Source organism: Armigeres subalbatus, chromosome 2 (assembly GCF_024139115.2).
Source record: "Armigeres subalbatus isolate Guangzhou_Male chromosome 2, GZ_Asu_2, whole genome shotgun sequence".
NCBI lineage: Eukaryota > Metazoa > Arthropoda > Insecta > Diptera > Culicidae > Armigeres > Armigeres subalbatus.
The window spans coordinates 252,659,592-252,676,562 of NC_085140.1; the positions used below are offsets into that span (position 1 = coordinate 252,659,592).

Here is a 16,971-nt window from a genome sequence, read left to right on the forward strand (position 1 = left end):
CACGTGGAGAATGGGAGCCCTCCTTAGCCGTGCGGTAAGACGCGCGGCTACAAAGCAAGACCATGCTGAGGGTGGCTGGGTTCGATTCCCGGTGCCGGTCTAGGCAATTTTCGGATTGGAAATTGTCTCGACTTCCCTGGGCATAAAAGTATCATCGTGTTAGCCTCATGATATTACGAATGCAAAAATGGTAACTTGGCTAAGAAACCTCGCAGTTAATAACTGTGGAAGTGCTTAATGAACACTAAGCTGCGAGGCGGCTCTGTCCCAGTGTGGGGATGTAATGCCAATAAGAAGAAGAAGAAGACGTGGAGAATGGCTATGTGTGCGCTGATATACATCATCAGTTAAATCTATGGATTTTTGCCAATAAATATGTGTGGATTTTTAGTAGTGTTGAACAAACTTGCTGGTTTCCCCATCAGTGTTTCAAACTCGGTTTCAAACATGTTTTTTTTTAAGTTTCAATTAAATGAAATCATTATGTTGCTGCCAAGATAGGCGCCGTAATTGCAAAGTGGTTTGATCCATATACGGATCTTTATCTATAGATGAAATGACGCATTCATACACCAAAACAATTGAAAAATATTTGAATCTCGTGATTCATTCGTGGTTCAAATTAGCATTAGCATTGAGCAATTCGCACAAATTCGTAGGTGGTACAAGCCTGGACTATTGTATGAGAGTAGCATCACTTTCATCCGTTACCACAGATATTGATTTGGGACTAATCACTATCTCTTAGATGGAAACAATGCACTCTCCAATAGTCCAGATCTGTCCTGGCCACCCGGCATCACTTTCATCCGTTACCACAGATATTGATTTGGGACTAATCACTATCTCTTAGATGGAAGCAATGCACTCTCCAATAGTCCAGATCAGTCCTGTCCGTGTTGGTAGAACGTGAAACACAGAAAGAACTATGATAGAAATACAAAGTAGGAAAGGGACGAGCCTGGAATTGAACCCACGACCTCCTGCTTATAATAAAATAATCATTTGTGTTATTAGTAATCATTCAATTCGATTTTAGAATATACCTCTTTGCAGTGTATTTCTTTAAAGCATGTAACACGCTACCTTAGCGACTTCAATATATTTTGATGCTAGCCTCCATGTAAACAGTTCGGAATAAGAGTGTCAAAGCAGAGTGAGATTCAGTTTGCTGAGTATTGTTAAGACGAACGGTCGAGATTAGATATCTTGTCCAGGTCACGACAATGGCGCAGTCGGTAGGAAACAGTTCGGAATAAGAGTGTCAAAGCAGAGTGAGATTCAGTTTGCTGAGTATTGTTAAGACGAACGGTCGAGACTAGATATCTCGTCCAGGTCACGACAATGACGCAGCCGGTAGTTTTAAAATCGTGTTTTTTTCTGTACATTGTGTGTGTGTGTTGTGATTGAAGCAGAATAGGAAAATAAAATAGGTAAATTCATGGGTTAAACATTAAAAAAGAACATAGTGGAAATATGCTAGCGTCTCCGGTAGGCTCCCTGACGAAAGGGCAGTGGAGCAGGCCGGAAGACTGAAAAGTGCAAAAAAGAGAGCACAATAAGAATTGAAATAAACAAAGATTATTGGAAAAAAAGAACATAGTGGAAATATGCTAACGTCTCCGGTAGGCTCCCTGACGAAAGGGCAGTGGAGCAGGCTGGAAGACTGAAAAGTGCAAAAAAGAGAGCACAAAAAGAATTGAAATAAACAAAGATTACGAGCAACAGAAAAATGAGAAAAATAGATAAACAAAAGATTGGATATTGATAATGAGTTTGAAAATATATTAAGACAAACACGTATTTAAAGATGAGATTTGACGTACGATTTAAAGTTGTTTATATGGAAACAGAATTCAGATTGAATCGAAAATAAAATTTGCAGCTTACATTTGGAGATTAGATTTGGACTAGATTTAGATTGGTTTTGAATTTAATTTGCATAGGAGATGGAAATGGATTGAATTTGGATTGGGAAATGGATTGAAACTGAATTAGATTTAGATTAGATCTAGATTTGATATGGCATGGATTTGAAATGGTTTTGGATTGGATTTGGACTGGATACAGATTGCCGTTCGATAACTGCAACGCATTCTAGACGTCGAACGGTTGTCAATCGACGTCAGATGCAATAAAAGTGCATATAAATGTGCAGCGCAATGCAGCTGTCATTAAGTCTGACATCAGTTTGAAGTATAGCGGTCCGATAACTGCAAAACTGTTGCAACTATCGAACTGCAGTTAAAAAGCATTGCAGTTAAATGACTTGCAGTTATCGAACGTCTACTGTATTTGGAAACAGAGTTCAGATTGAATTGAAATTAAAATTGTGGATTAGATTTGGAGATTGGATTTGAGCTGGATTTAAATTGGAGTTAAATTTAATTTGCATAAGAGATGGAAATGGATTGCAACTGGATTAGTTTTGGACGTGGTTTGGAATTGTGTTATTGAATTGAATTTAAAATGGACTTGGATTGGATTCAAAATGGACTTAGATCAGATTAAAAATGGACTTGGATTGGTTTTAGATGGCTTTTGAATTTGGATAGGAATTGATTTAGATTAGTTTTGGATTGGATTTAGATTAGATTTTGATTGGTTTTGGATTGAATTCTGATTGAATCTGGATTGGATTTGGATTGGGTTTGAATTTGATTTGGATTGGATTTGGTTTGAATTTGATTTGGATTGGATTTGGTTTGGACTTGATTATAATTGAAATAGGTTTGGATTTGGATTTGAATTGGATTTTGATAGGATTTGGATTGTATTGGATTATGACTGGATTTGGATTGGATTTTTATTGGATTTTTATTGGATTTGAATAGGATTTAGATTGGTTTTGGATTGGATTGGAATAGGATTGGATTTGGTTTGTATATGAATTGGATTTGGATTGGATTGAAATAGGATTGGATTTGGTTTGTATATGAATTGGATTTAGATAGGATGTGGATAGTATTTGGATTGGATATGGATAGAATTTGGATTGGAGTTGAATTGAATTTTCATAGAAGATGGAAATGGGTTGGAACCTGAGATGTTGGAACTAGATTAGATTTGGAATTGGATTTGGCTTGGATATGAGTTGGATTGGGCCCTCCTTAGCCGTGCGGTAAGACGCGCGGCTACAAAGCAAGACCATGCTGAGAGTGGCTGGGTTCGATTCCCGGTGCCGGTCTAGGCAATTTTTGGATTGGAAATTATCTCGACTAACCTGGGCATAAAAGTATCATCATGCTAGCCTCTGGATTAGGTATGGAATATGATTGAATTTCAATTGTATTTAGATTGGAATTGGATCGTATATCTTTTTGATTTGGATTAGATTTATATTGGATTGGATTGGGATTGGAATAGGATTGCATTTGGATTGGATGTGGATTGTATTTGGATAGGATTTGGTTTGGATTTGGATTGGATTTGAATTGGATTTGGATAGGATTTGGATTGAATTTGTATTGGATTGGATTAGGATTGGAATAGGATTGGGTTTAGATTGGAATGGATTAGGATTGGAATAGGATTGGATTTGGATTGGATTTGAATTGGTTTTGTATTGGAGTTGAATTGAATTTGTTGGTGTAGATGACCCTATTAATGAGCAACGCGAGTACACCCCTGTACCACATACTGGCTGACAGTTCAGTTGACAGTTTGTTATGTATATGTTTCCATGTTTTTATTATTCTACTTTTGTCAGTAATGAATATCTACGAATAAATCAGACAAGTTACTCCGCACTAATCTTTTATATTATTGTGTTCCGATACGCGACGGTTTAGATATTTTATCGGTTCCACAGTCTGCCGACAGGTTATGTGCCCAGCATAAGTTCGCGAGATCGAGAGTGTTTTCGGTCGGAAATCGTTAAGTATTTCGCTCTAAACGCGTTTCGACCAAGGATTTCCGTGAGTGGATGAAAAGAAGATGGCAGACCAGCAGCGTTTCCCAGGTTTCCCACTCCCGAAGCTTAATAACCACAATTTCCAGTCGTGGAAATTTAAGATGGAGATGATGTTAGTGCGTGAAGAGTTATGGTACGTTATTGCAGAGGAAAGACCGAACCCCATCACTGATAGTTGGAAGAAAGCAGATGCTAAGGCTCGAGCTACCATTGGTCTTTGTATGGAGGATAACCAGACTAGTCTGGTACGGAATTGTGCCTATGCAAAGGATGCGTGGAAATGTTTGAAAGATTATCATGACAAAGGATCGGAAGTTTACCTGTTGAAGAAGCTCACTCGTCTAGAGCTGACAGAAGACGGAGATATGGAGCAGCACCTCCAGATTTTCACTGATTTATTGCAAAGGATTGCGGATGTGGGAGAGCAGATTCCAGCAAAGTTGCAGGTAGCATTATTGCTTTGTTCGCTTCCAGATTCGTTCGATTCGCTGGCAACGGTTCTTGAGCAGAGACCAAGGGATGAGCTTACCATCGATCTGATTAAGTCCAAGTTATTATCGGAAGCAGAAAAGCGCCGTGAAAGATTTGGGAACTCCACTGGCTCAGGTGAGAAAGCAATGCGGGCTGAATATTGGAAATACCGTGGAGGTGATGTTCAGGTCAACAAGGACACACGCAGTTGTTTTTATTGTAAGAAGCCTGGCCATCTGAAACGTAACTGTAGGATCATGCAGAAGGAAAATTCAACCGGCCATGATGTCAGGCGGAAAGAAGAAGATTCGAGTGCGAAAGAAATTCCAAAGGCGAAGCAGGTGCAAAACGTCGTAGAGGGGCCTATTGCGTTTATGGTGGGTCGAGGATCATCGTCTGACTGGTTTGTTGATAGCGGCGCATCTAGACACATGACAGGTGACAAAAGTTTTTTCGATGGATTGCAAGAAATAATCGATGTTCGTGTTTCACTGGCAAACGGGAAGGAGGTTGATGCGACAGGAGTCGGGTACGGTCGCATTGTCGGAATGGATGGCTCCGGTGTTCCGGTGCAGATACAGCTGAATGATGTTTTATTCGTACCGAAATTGACCAGTGGACTTATTTCTGTGAGTACACTGGCAAGTAAGAATTACTGTGTTGATTTTTGTGAGAAGGGATGCAAGATAATCAATCAAGGAGGAGCAATAACGGTGATTGCTGATCGTCATGGCAGACTTTATCGTTTGCAAACCCCGGATAGGAGAATAAGCGAAAATTATGATAGGAGGGGAACTACACCATTCCGAAACCATGTTTCAAGGAAAGTTGATAAGGCGCAGAAGAAACTAGAAGTTGTGCATATAAAGCTGAGTGGTTTGATGGTGAATACACCTTTTGGAGATAAATATTATTTGGTTTTTGTTGACGACTTGACGGGAATGACATTTGTGTACCTTCTACGGGAGAGATCGGATATCAGTTGCAAAATCAAGGATTTCGTCGAATTTTGTATGAAGAGCTACGGAAAAGCACCAATGGAATTACGATTTGATGGAACAGAAATGTCCGTAGATGTTGGTTTGAAGCGGTATTTGAGAAATGAAGGCGTACATGTATCATATTCTCAGAAACACGATAGACTGGCGGAAAGAAAGTGTAATCAGTTGACGGAGAGAGCAAAGCGTATGTTAGTTGATGCAGGACTTGATAGGAAATATTGGGGCGAAGCGATATCGACAGCGGTGTATGTTCTGAATCGTTCATCGGCCAATTGTAAGGACAATACTCCTTTCGAAAAATGGAACGGGTTCAAGCCGGATGCAGAATACTTCAGAAGATTTGGTTCCCTGGCATGGGTTCGAGCACCAGATGCAAGGAATGGAAAAGCTCGTGAAATGAAATTTATGGGCTACTCAAATCAGAAGCAATCGTATCGTTTTCTGGATTTGAAAAATGATTGTGTTGTAATAAGCAGTTATGCTAAATTTGTGGAATGCCTTCATCCTAAGATTGCTGATCAACAGGAATCAATTATCATATTGGAGCCATTGGTACCTAGTTTTGGGGGACCTATAGGACAGGAGGAGCTTCTATCGTACAATGACAGTTCGAAGCAAGCCGATGATGACAGTATGCGATCAGAAAGTAGTACGGAACGACAAGATGACACGTTGGGTTTTGAATCATGCGAAGAGCTTTACTATGGAGAAGAACAAATGGAAAATGATGATGACCAGCGAGCAGAATTATCTCGGGTTCGTAGAACTACAAGAGGAACTCTTCCAGCGCGATATAAGGATCACGTTATGACTACGACATCTGTAAAGCGAGGAAAATCAATATCTGGCGAAAATATTGTTTCGTATACCGTTGAGGAAGTCTGGCCACCTGCAGCGCACATGAATTAGCAGTACAGGGATGAATCGCGAGGAGGAGTGTTGGTGTAGATGACCCTATTAATGAGCAACGCGAGTACACCCCTGTACCACATACTGGCTGACAGTTCAGTTGACAGTTTGTTATGTATATGTTTCCATGTTTTTATTATTCTACTTTTGTCAGTAATGAATATCTACGAATAAATCAGACAAGTTACTCCGCACTAATCTTTTATATTATTGTGTTCCGATACGCGACGGTTTAGATATTTTATCGGTTCCACAGTCTGCCGACAGAATTTGCATAGAAGATAGAACTAGATAAGATTTGGATGATATTTGAAATTAGATTATGCTTGGATTTGAGTTGGATTGGATTTAAAATGGACTTGGATTGGATTTGGATCAGATTCGAATTGGATTTGGATTTGTGATGGATTGGATTTTGATTGGACTTAGATTGGATTCGTATTGGATTTGGATTGGATTTGGAATGGATTTGGATTGAATTGTGATTGGATAGGATTTAGATTGGATTAAGATTGGATTTGTATTTGATTTGTATTGCATTTGGATTGAATTTAGATTGGATTTGTATTGGATTGAATTTAGATTTGAATTGTATTGGATTTCAATTGGATTTGAACTTGATCTGAATGTTATATGGATTGGATTTGTCTTGGATTCCGATAGGATTTGGATTGGATTTGGATTGGATTAGATTAGGATTGGATTTGAATTGGATTTGCATTGGATTTGGATTGAGTTTGGAATGGATTTTTAATGATTTGGATTGGATTAATTGAATTTGGATTGGTTTTGAATAAGAAAGAATTGTTAAGAAAATTATTTTAAGCTTTTTTAGTGGAATGTCTTCACTTGTCATAAGACGAGTTTGTACAATCCAATTTAATTCCACCACTTAATTGTACCTTGACAGATACGTATTTCGACCTCAACAGTAAGGTCGTCTTCAGTGTCTTCAGTGACTTCGTCGAGTCACTCGAGTCACGACAACTATGAAACTGTATTGGATTGATTTTGGATTGAGTTAGAATTGGATTTTGAATGGATCAACATGACATAACAACAAAATCAATATTTGTTTCCTATATGCTTGCAGAGTAGAGGAGGAGAAGAATGTAGTATATAAGATCAGGTCTACGAAATATTGGAAATAAAAATAATCATTTGTGTTATTAGCAATCATTCGATTTCGATTTAGAATATACCTCTTTGTAGTGTATTTCTTTAAAGCATGTAACACGCGCCCTTTTTTTTTGGGCGTAGAACCACTGCGTCCATTGAGTTGAACTTTTGTGGTAAACACGCTACCTTAGACTTCAATATATTTTGATGCTAGCCTCCATGGAAACAGTTCGGAATAAGAGCGTCAAAGCAGAGTGAGATTCAGTTTGCTGAGTATTGTTAAGACGAACGGTCGAGACAAGATATCTCGTCCAGGTCACGACAGTTGTCACTACCGTCGTCGGGGGTGACAATGGGTCAAATGGGGGTGAGAATGGGTCACTGTTTCAACTACTTAGAATGTTATGAAAACTCATATGTGAATATGTACGTTATGTGGAAGATATTGATTCGGAAAATGTATTGGAGGTAACCACTTTCCCTTCGATGGGACTCGAACCCATGACCCTACAGTAAGCTAGACTGGTGCTTTAACCAACTAAGCTACGAAGGACTTCCGTCGGCCTTCGCAACCTAGAGGCTACTGAACGAGCTCGAGATTCCCAAATTGGACGCCTAGTCAAATCACTCGCAAATAGCTTTCACAACCTCACTTGATCAGTACAGTTGCTGATGAATGTGTATAGCCGCCAGACATTCTAAATTCTCACGCTCCTCTAATGTGGACGTGTACTATACACATGTGGAAGTATTGGCTTGAGTAACAGATTGCGAGTGATTTGACTATATGTGAATATGAGTTTTCATAACATTGTAAATTAACGTCCAAGTCGGGTGGTTTAATCCCCGGAAATAGGCAATTAACTTTGATTGAACTACTTAGAATGCTTGAAGAGTGGATTGAATGTATCTGAGGGCAAAAAGGCTAAAATATAAGAGATCTTTTTGAACGATTTTGCTCTACGACCTCCAGGCTGCCGGTGAGAGCGATGACCCATTCTCACCCCCCAGACCCATTGTCACCCCCGATGGCGGTACTAAAAACATGAGGGGAGACTGGGTAGACTTGATCCGCTTTTCTGATTTCCGATGTACCACAGCCAAAAATAAATAAACATACGCGATTTCCACACAGACTCTCTAAGAAATATAGTATTTAACTTTACTGATGTATGACAGTCCTTAAATTATTGTTGTTATTGATACACAATCGTTTTTTTGGAGTGCTGTCAAAAATCGATTTTTTGAATTTTCGGGGGAAATTGATCCTTCTCCAAGAACTTGCTTTGATAAAATTAGAAAGGTGTCCTCAGATTTTTTAAATATTTTTCCTTCAAAATATACAGAATTTTCGAATTGCTGTGCGTATACATGAACGATTTTTTTTATTGAATTCGACGGCACATGTAATTTTAAAATTTGGGGAGACTTGATCCCCTTTTTATAATATCTACGCAATAAATATTTTTTCCTGCCAAAACTTCATCACATCTGTCAAATCTACAAAAAATTAGAAGCCTGAATACAGGTTTAATTTTTTTTTGAATTTTTTCGGCAAATTTTTGTATGGGTGACTAATGGGGGATCAAGTGTCCCCATATTGAGGCAATAACTTCAAATCCAAATATCCTAAAACTTTGATGGAATTTTGACATTTTCATCAGTACAGATCATTAAGCATATTTATGGCTTTGTGCTGTGAAAAAACGAAAGCATTCGGTCGGTTGTTATGAAAAGTAGTTCAAATTTTGCGTGGCCAATAAAAAAATCTTTGGGAAGGTCAAAACATACAAATCGCCCTGTAGAATAAATAAGGTTGTCAATCCAAAAAATAACTCACCACATAAAGGTCATTTGTTTAGAGGATCTATATTAAAGAATACGCTAGAACAAAACTACTTTAGTTCTCGATAAAACGGGGGGTGATCAAGTCTCCCCGGGGATCAAGTCTACCCACCTTCCCCTATAATAATGAGAAACAGATCAATTTGCGCTCCAATCCGTTTTCGATTGTCATTAATATGGGTACATGTTATGAAATAAAAGAGCAGATACACTACGAAAGAAAACCAGTAATGCTTATAGAAGAATATAAGGCCATCTAAGAATGTTACATAAGTTGAATAAACGTCGTGGATATAGAAAAAGGCAATTTGTGCAAATTTTGAGGATTTGTGTAATTCATTGTAGGAGAAAAACAATAAAAGAGAAGTCTATTAATGACTAATATCCTCGACTGTGTATTGTTAAACAGTAGGAATTAGAAATTGTTCACGCGATGAATTTGTTTGTTTTTGGGTTAAAATACAAGTATAAATGATTTTGCTTGTCTGAAAAATGTCATTTATCGCAAAAAAAATATTTATAATCCCATTTCTCTAACATTTTCTCACGTGCGGCATCTTCCCCTGAGGTGTGGCATCTCACCCGGATTTGATTTTTTTGTAATGCAAATAGTTCAGACCGTTTTTTTATTTGCAAATTACTTCTACACTATGTAGTTGGATCCCTAAACTATCAAAAACAATAATTAGAGTTTCAATTTAACGATTTGTTTTGAAGAAATATCGATTTTTAAAAAGGTGTTGCATCTCACCCGGATTTACCCTATCGTAAAATTGTTTTCGGTTTGCAAAAAGGCGAGCTAAGTCAGGATTTAGAGAGCCGTGTGTGAATATGAGATAGTTTACTTTAAAATGGAAGCAAATGATTGAGTCCTTAAAAATGATTAGAGATCAATGGCTAAAGATGGAAATGGTTCACTTCTATCCTTTGCACTAGATAAGAAGTCGTAGGAGAATAGAAATTAGCAACCTGTACTTGATAAGTCAGCTTATTTAGCTGAAAAGGGCTTTCTTTCAATAAAATCATAATTTTTATTCATACAAGTGTTATAATTTCCAATTTTTAGCTAATTTGTTTAACATAATATATACAAGATTCAATTAACAGTGGTGTATTTACTAAAACATAAATATTGTACAACATTATTAAAAATATTCGCTGCAATAACTTGTTCTAAATATCAAACAAATTGAAATGCATTTACTGAGTCAATTTAAGCTAATTTATCCTTTTGAGCTCCCATGTATGGGAAAACGGCTTAAACAGCGAATGTAAATGTCTAGTCTACAATAACATAGACCTTCTATTTGGTTATTTCTGATAAGTTATAATACGGTTCCATCTCACCACTCCATATTTTCATCAATTCAACTCGAATTATGCATTACATGAACACTAATACAGACTACACTTTTCTGGGTGTCCCTTGAACTCTGCAAATGATCCATTCAAGAAAAGAACCTACATTCAATTTATCCCCGCAGTAAGTGACTCTGAAAAATTGGCAATAGAATGGTTAGTGATGGTTTTCGTTACATTCATTTTTTGGGCAATCTACTATTTTAAGCGATGCGATGGGGCGAAGCGTTCTAAAAATAAATAAATTTTTCAAACTAAGCATACATTAAGGACGCATGTTACATGAATTGTAGAAGACTGAAAGGAAACATATTAGGTACTTAAATATCCGTTCCGCGCAGATTGCAAGGAAAGCCTCGGTTTTATTATAGGTATGTAATTAGAATTAAGCAATGGGAGCTTCGAGAGGTGTAAGCAATAGCGGTAATAAACTATAGAGGACGATTATCGCTGAATCCATGGTTTATAACCTCTTTTGTGTAAACCTGTAGGGTAAGACGCGGCAAGATGTGCACCCTAAGCATGCTCCTTAATACTTTTTCAGCAAGCATGCCTTTCTATATTACAATACGACAGTTCTTTTTTGTTGCATCTTACCTAACATAGGAACGGTATCAAATGTGAAACAACTGAAACTCTGTGTTTAACTGGTTCAAATATACTACGGGGCAAGATGAGATAATATTATGTTAGTGTCAAATCTTTTGTTGGACTATAATTCAACAGTGTGCGGGGTTATTTAGAGACAAAAAGACATAATAACGATCAAACTAAGGGGAGTTCACCTTTCCCCGGGTGGTGATCTAGCCCCATCCTCTCTTGTTAATGACATTATCAGATGTTATTTGTACTTTTAAACTGTACCTAGGAACATAACTGAATCCCATGAACACATTAATTCATTCATACTCTAAAACTTTTCCAAATAGGGGAACTTTTCCTACTCTTCAACTCATAGCTCCTATACTGCCGCTATACCGCAAGTCGAGCACATCTGTATATGGAGCCCCATATACAGATGTGCTCGACTTGCGGTTAGCGGCAGTATATTAATCCCATCAAAAACAAAGAAATGAAAAGCAGTTTGTCTCATGCTTATGACTTATTCTGCAAAAAGAAGCAATGAAATTGGTGCCTTATTCCGCTGTTTCGATTTTGCCACTGTGAGATAAATATAGAAATCACTAAATACTCTACTTTGTGGCAAATTTTCATTTATGTTTTCCTACCCGAAAAACTATAATTTCACTCCAAAAACAAATAAAAGTCTAGAAAATCCATAGTGTCATATACCAATCGACTCAGCGATTTGAACAAATGTCTGTATGTTCGTGTGAATGTGCCACGAAAAACATTAAACATCATTTTACCCATATTCGCTATCTATTTTAATTGGATTTGGATTGGATTTGGATTGAATTTGGATTGGATTTGGATTGGATTTGGATTGGATTTGGATTGGATTTGGATTGGATTTGGATTGGATTGGGATTGGATTCTAATTAGATTTGGATTGGATTTGGTCGATTTGGATAGGATTAAGATTGAGTTTGGATTGCAATTGATTTTGATTTTGATTTGGATTGGATTTGGATTGGTTTGATTGATTTGATTGATTTGATTGATTTGGATTGATTTGGATTGGATTTGATTGATTTGGATTGATTTGGATTGATTTGGATTGATTTGGATTGGATTTGGATTGGATTTGGATTGATTTGGATTGATTTGAATTGGATTTGGCTTGATTTTGAATTGAATTTGGATTGGATTTGGATTCGATTTGGATTGGATTTGGATTGGATTTGGATTGATTTGGATTGATTTGGATTGGATTTGGATTGAATTTGGATTGGATTTGGATTGGATTTGGCTTGGATTTGGATTGGATTTGGATTGCTTCGAAATAGCTCAATAATATCAAATGTTGATTAGATAGCAAAATGAGACATGAAGCAATTAGCTACATCTAGCGCACCATAAAAGGCAAATGATAGTCGCCAACGACCAAAAATAGGTTTAGGAACTTGTCATAAGACAAATTTGTACAATCCCATTTAATTCCACCACTTAATTGTACCTTGACAGATACGTATTTCGACCTCAACAGTAAAGTCGTCTTCAGTGTCTCGTACTGTTGAGATCGAAATACATATCTGTCAAGGTACAATTAAATGGTGGGATTGTACAAACTCGTCTTATGACAAATGAAGACATTCCACTAAAAAGCTCAAAATATTTTTCTTAAAGGTTTAGGAAGCCAAATGGCAGAGAGAGGGACATAGCTTGGCTTTGGACAGGTGGACCCACCGTTTAGTTCCAAGTATTCCTGTATTATTAGACCTCATGGAGAGTTAAACTTTGTCTGGTACTAGTTCTAACCGGTCACGGATGTTTCAGATGGTATACATGAAAATCTGTTCACCTGTCCCCGGTGCGAAGCATAGAAGAGTGCGATGTTGGAAATATGCGAAATGGACACCACCACCGAAAATATCGTGGGATGAGCCAGAACGCAAGAACAGTGGAGTGCTGTTGCAAGAGTGACAGACCAAGCAGACCATCCACCGCCGGGGACTAGTTGAGTAGATTATGGCGTGCGAAGTCTCCGGTTTTAGGTCGGCAGGGCACAATTGAGCTGGAAGCTATATCCAACCGGCATCTTTGGATCTACCTCGGCACTCATCCAGTCGCCCGTTGAAGTGAGAAAGTGTTCAGGACTTGCTCTGATCTATGAATACGCTGACCAGGTTAAAGAGGTAGTGCTGGTAACGTAGTAGCTTTCCACAGATGCGGGCCGTCAGTATCGGGGTTCGACAAATGAAGATTTTAAAGCACGTGAGTGCAAGTTGGAGTGGGTGTGGACGTTAAAAGATGTAGAATACCAAATTTTCGGAGCGTTCGAGCGGAAAATACTGCGCTCAATATTTGACAGCTTGATGGAAATAGGTGAATAGCACAGGCGCATGAATCAGGAGTTGTACCAAGTGTAAAAAATGCAGACATCGGCAGGCGGATAAAATACGGCAGATTACAGTGAGCTGGACATTTAGTGTGTACGCCAGAAGAGAGACCAGTGAAAATAATGTAGAGCATCAGAGAACACAGAATAGCAGAGAATCTGCAAGAGGACGTCTGTTCCGGGGTAGACCCGCACTCACTGGCTGTGTGTAATCGAGGAAAATGCGCGTACATCCGGTGTGCAGGGGGACAGGGGAATGGCGGGCCTAAGATCGAGCGCACTGGAATATTACGTTACATTCGGTTTAGTTCCAGACAACACGGAGTGTACGGTTATCATAGGTAGGTAGGGGTAGTCTGTTTCAAAACATTTGTATGAATTTTCTTATTTCAGCTCAAGTTTAATAACCAGCAGTTCAAAGCCATGAAAATGTGCGAGTCGCTGATCTCTCAATTGAGCGAGGAATATTAAAATTTATATACTTTATATTTTGTAGGGGAAGCAGTTGGTACATATTGAGCAAATTATCTTTGTCTCTAATTGCTTGTTGGAATTAATGACAGTGAAAATGTCCCCCATCCTTCTTTTAGAGTGTGTTTCCTGCTCAGCGCTCAAGCTTATGTTGCGTTGATGAAGTGTATTATCAAAGTTCACATGGTGTGATGTGCAGATTTTTGTGGCATCAGTGACAAAATGATCGAGTAATTGCTCTTTCCCTATCGGCCACTACCAAAGTCACGTGGATCTACCGTGAGGGGACACTTGAACTAAAAATACCAACTTTTCCTTAACCGTGAATAAAGCCGGATCAGGATTCTCTATTTAATATTGCAAGCATGGATCTAAGTTCATTTAGGAAGATTCTCGACTCTAAAGGCATCATTTTCACAATGCATTCAATGGCACACAAAGAAAATCTCCAAATAATATTACTGTGGTAATGCTGATCTGATCACTAAATAAAACGGCCGGCCATGTTGTGCCAAGGAACGTAGAACCATGAATAAATAAAGATACAAAAAAATATATTTTGTCGTTTTCATTTTATGCTGTCTCAGCTTGGTAGTTTTTTGTGCAAAAGAGTCATACGTACAAAGCGATTAGAAAGTTGCATTATCATCCATAGCACACATGGCATTAACATTAGTAACTAATTAATCACATTTGAACAGCGTGCTGATTATAAGCTAAGCAGATTATTTGAATCCAAGTGATTCCTAATTCTGGTTTATAAAGTAAATCATAACTCTACAGATATGTATGTACAAGTGAACGATGTTAGTACATGTGCTGAAGCAGAAAATCTACAAATTGCTATAGCTGTATTTTCGTTGGCGATGAGTGTTGGGATAGCCGGGAATGTATGATTCAAGCACCAGCGAGGACACAGCTACATTAGAAAGCAGAGGAGATTTCATATTAATACCTGAGCTAGCGAGCGTTGCTCGGCGTTCTTCTCGCACGTGACCATTGGTTTTGACATCGGCTGCGTTTTCTGTAAAAACGTAAGTCTTTAGTTTGTGATATTTTCATTTAATAAAACAAAAACTTTATAAGATCTATTAGTTCTTGAACTGAATATACTAACGAACAATAGAAATACAAGCTCGAAAATACTCTTGCTATACTAACCGCAATCCCAGGCTGGTTGCGCCAATGGTTGGTGCGTAGAGTCCTTCAGCACTGCGTCCGAGTTATCATCTTTCACGCATCGTATTAAGAACATTGTGGATGCACCAAAAAGAGGAGGAATACCCGCCAGAATGAGAGGCAGTTTGTATGAGCCAGTGTGATCGTATAGCATCCCAGCTACCGGTGGTCCTATGGTCAGAGGTACCGAGCACAAACCCAACAGAAATCCGATGGCTTGCGTTGCACCTCGTGGCCCGCAGAGATCATATGCGATTGGTCCCAACAGCGAGATGAAGCATCCATCGAAGAGACCCATAGCCAATGCTATTACTAGTAACAAGGTAAACGAACCCGTCGCTGGAAGACACATTGTCATCGTCCCGATCAGCACAAATGCAATCTGCTGAAGTAGCACTCGATTTATTCCTGGAAGGTCGGCTATGAAGCCGAAAATCAGACGACCCAGTCCGGAGGTAATTCCGATGCACATGACCGGCAGATTTTCACCCTCCCCAGGAAACGAGTCCAATACAAACTTGCCCATATGAACATATGGAACAAAGTATCCGAAGAGAGCAATCGGGATGGACAGAGCCCAGATGATATATTTCTTCTTTTTCCAATTGTCAAAATTGATGAATGATCGCAAGACGGTGTTTAATCGCGATCGACCCGGTTTCACCCGTGGTGGTGGTTGAATTGGCTGAAGCGGTTTGTACAGCAGCGCGCAAAATATCACAAAGCTTGATATCACAGATAGAACACGGAATGATGTCGCCAGTCCCGTTTCCTGCACCAACTTGTTCAGCAGCACCGGCATGATTGCAGTGAACACACTAGAACCTGCCGTTACGATTCCGTTCACCATGCCTAGATATTTCTTAAAGTAATGGCCCAAGATTGCCAGAGATGGTGTGTACGCCAGCGCAGCACCCAGCCCGAACATGATACCGTAGGTGAAATACAGTGCGGAAACATTGTTAGTGAAGAACGACGACAGGAACATTCCACCACAAGTAAGCACGCCTCCAATCAGGGTCGTTAACCGAAGACCGATTTTGTCCGTAAGGATGCCGGACACCGGCGACAGCAGGAAGGTTGTGCCAATAGTGAGGGAGCCAACGAGAGCTGTAAAAAATAGAAAAAAAACACTGGTCAATAGTTATTTGCTATTAAATATAATTTTCAAAAAATCTAGTAATAAACCGAAATCTCTTCATTTTTTATTTGAACTGCAATTCAACCTTTGCGTTCGCAACCTCTTTTCCGAGCATTTATCGGAAATTCAATAAAAAAAAACTGTTGAAAATGCAAAAGAAATTCTTCGAATATTTGGAAACAATGGTGTTGAAATTCGAATCATTTTTGGAAATCCTTGCAACTCTAAAACATTTGCGTTAGACCTCAATTTCTGTTGGAAGTTTTGAATAAGTTTCGTGGGATATTCAGTCGAATTTCTTATGGAAACTCGAAAGATTGTTTCTTGTAAACACTGAATTTTCTTTGGAACTGTATTGGAACATTCAACGAAAACTCGAGTTTTTTTGGAAATGAGAAGAAAATTCCGTTGGAAATACTTTTGATTCGAAAATTCCATTGGAAATTCTTTTGATACGAATAATCAACATTCCTTCGAATCAAAAGAATTTCCGTTGATAATTCATAACGATTCCCGTTGGAAATTCGAACACTGTGGATGACAAGTATAGGACAACTGTACTGGAACTGGATTCACACCATGGACGTAGACCACATCCCCA

At 38.6% G+C, this 16,971-nt stretch overlaps 1 protein-coding gene across 2 annotated transcripts in view; it reads right to left on the reverse strand.

The window, feature by feature from the left end:
• Window positions 1–10,293: 10,293 nt before the first annotated feature.
• Window positions 10,294–16,971, reverse strand: part of LOC134212070 (monocarboxylate transporter 10) — a 39,209-nt gene continuing 32,531 nt past the window's right edge. The window contains exons 3-5 of one of the 2 annotated variants that reach the window (XM_062689583.1): window positions 15,212–16,339; window positions 15,006–15,074; window positions 10,294–10,751 (exon numbers count right to left, since the gene is read on the reverse strand). In XM_062689583.1, the coding sequence (XP_062545567.1) occupies window positions 10,726–10,751; window positions 15,006–15,074; window positions 15,212–16,339 (1,223 nt within the window). In that variant the 3' untranslated portion in view covers window positions 10,294–10,725. Of the gene's footprint in view, window positions 10,752–14,587; window positions 15,075–15,211; window positions 16,340–16,971 lie in introns of those variants that run through there. The other variant, XM_062689582.1, reaches the window with a different exon arrangement.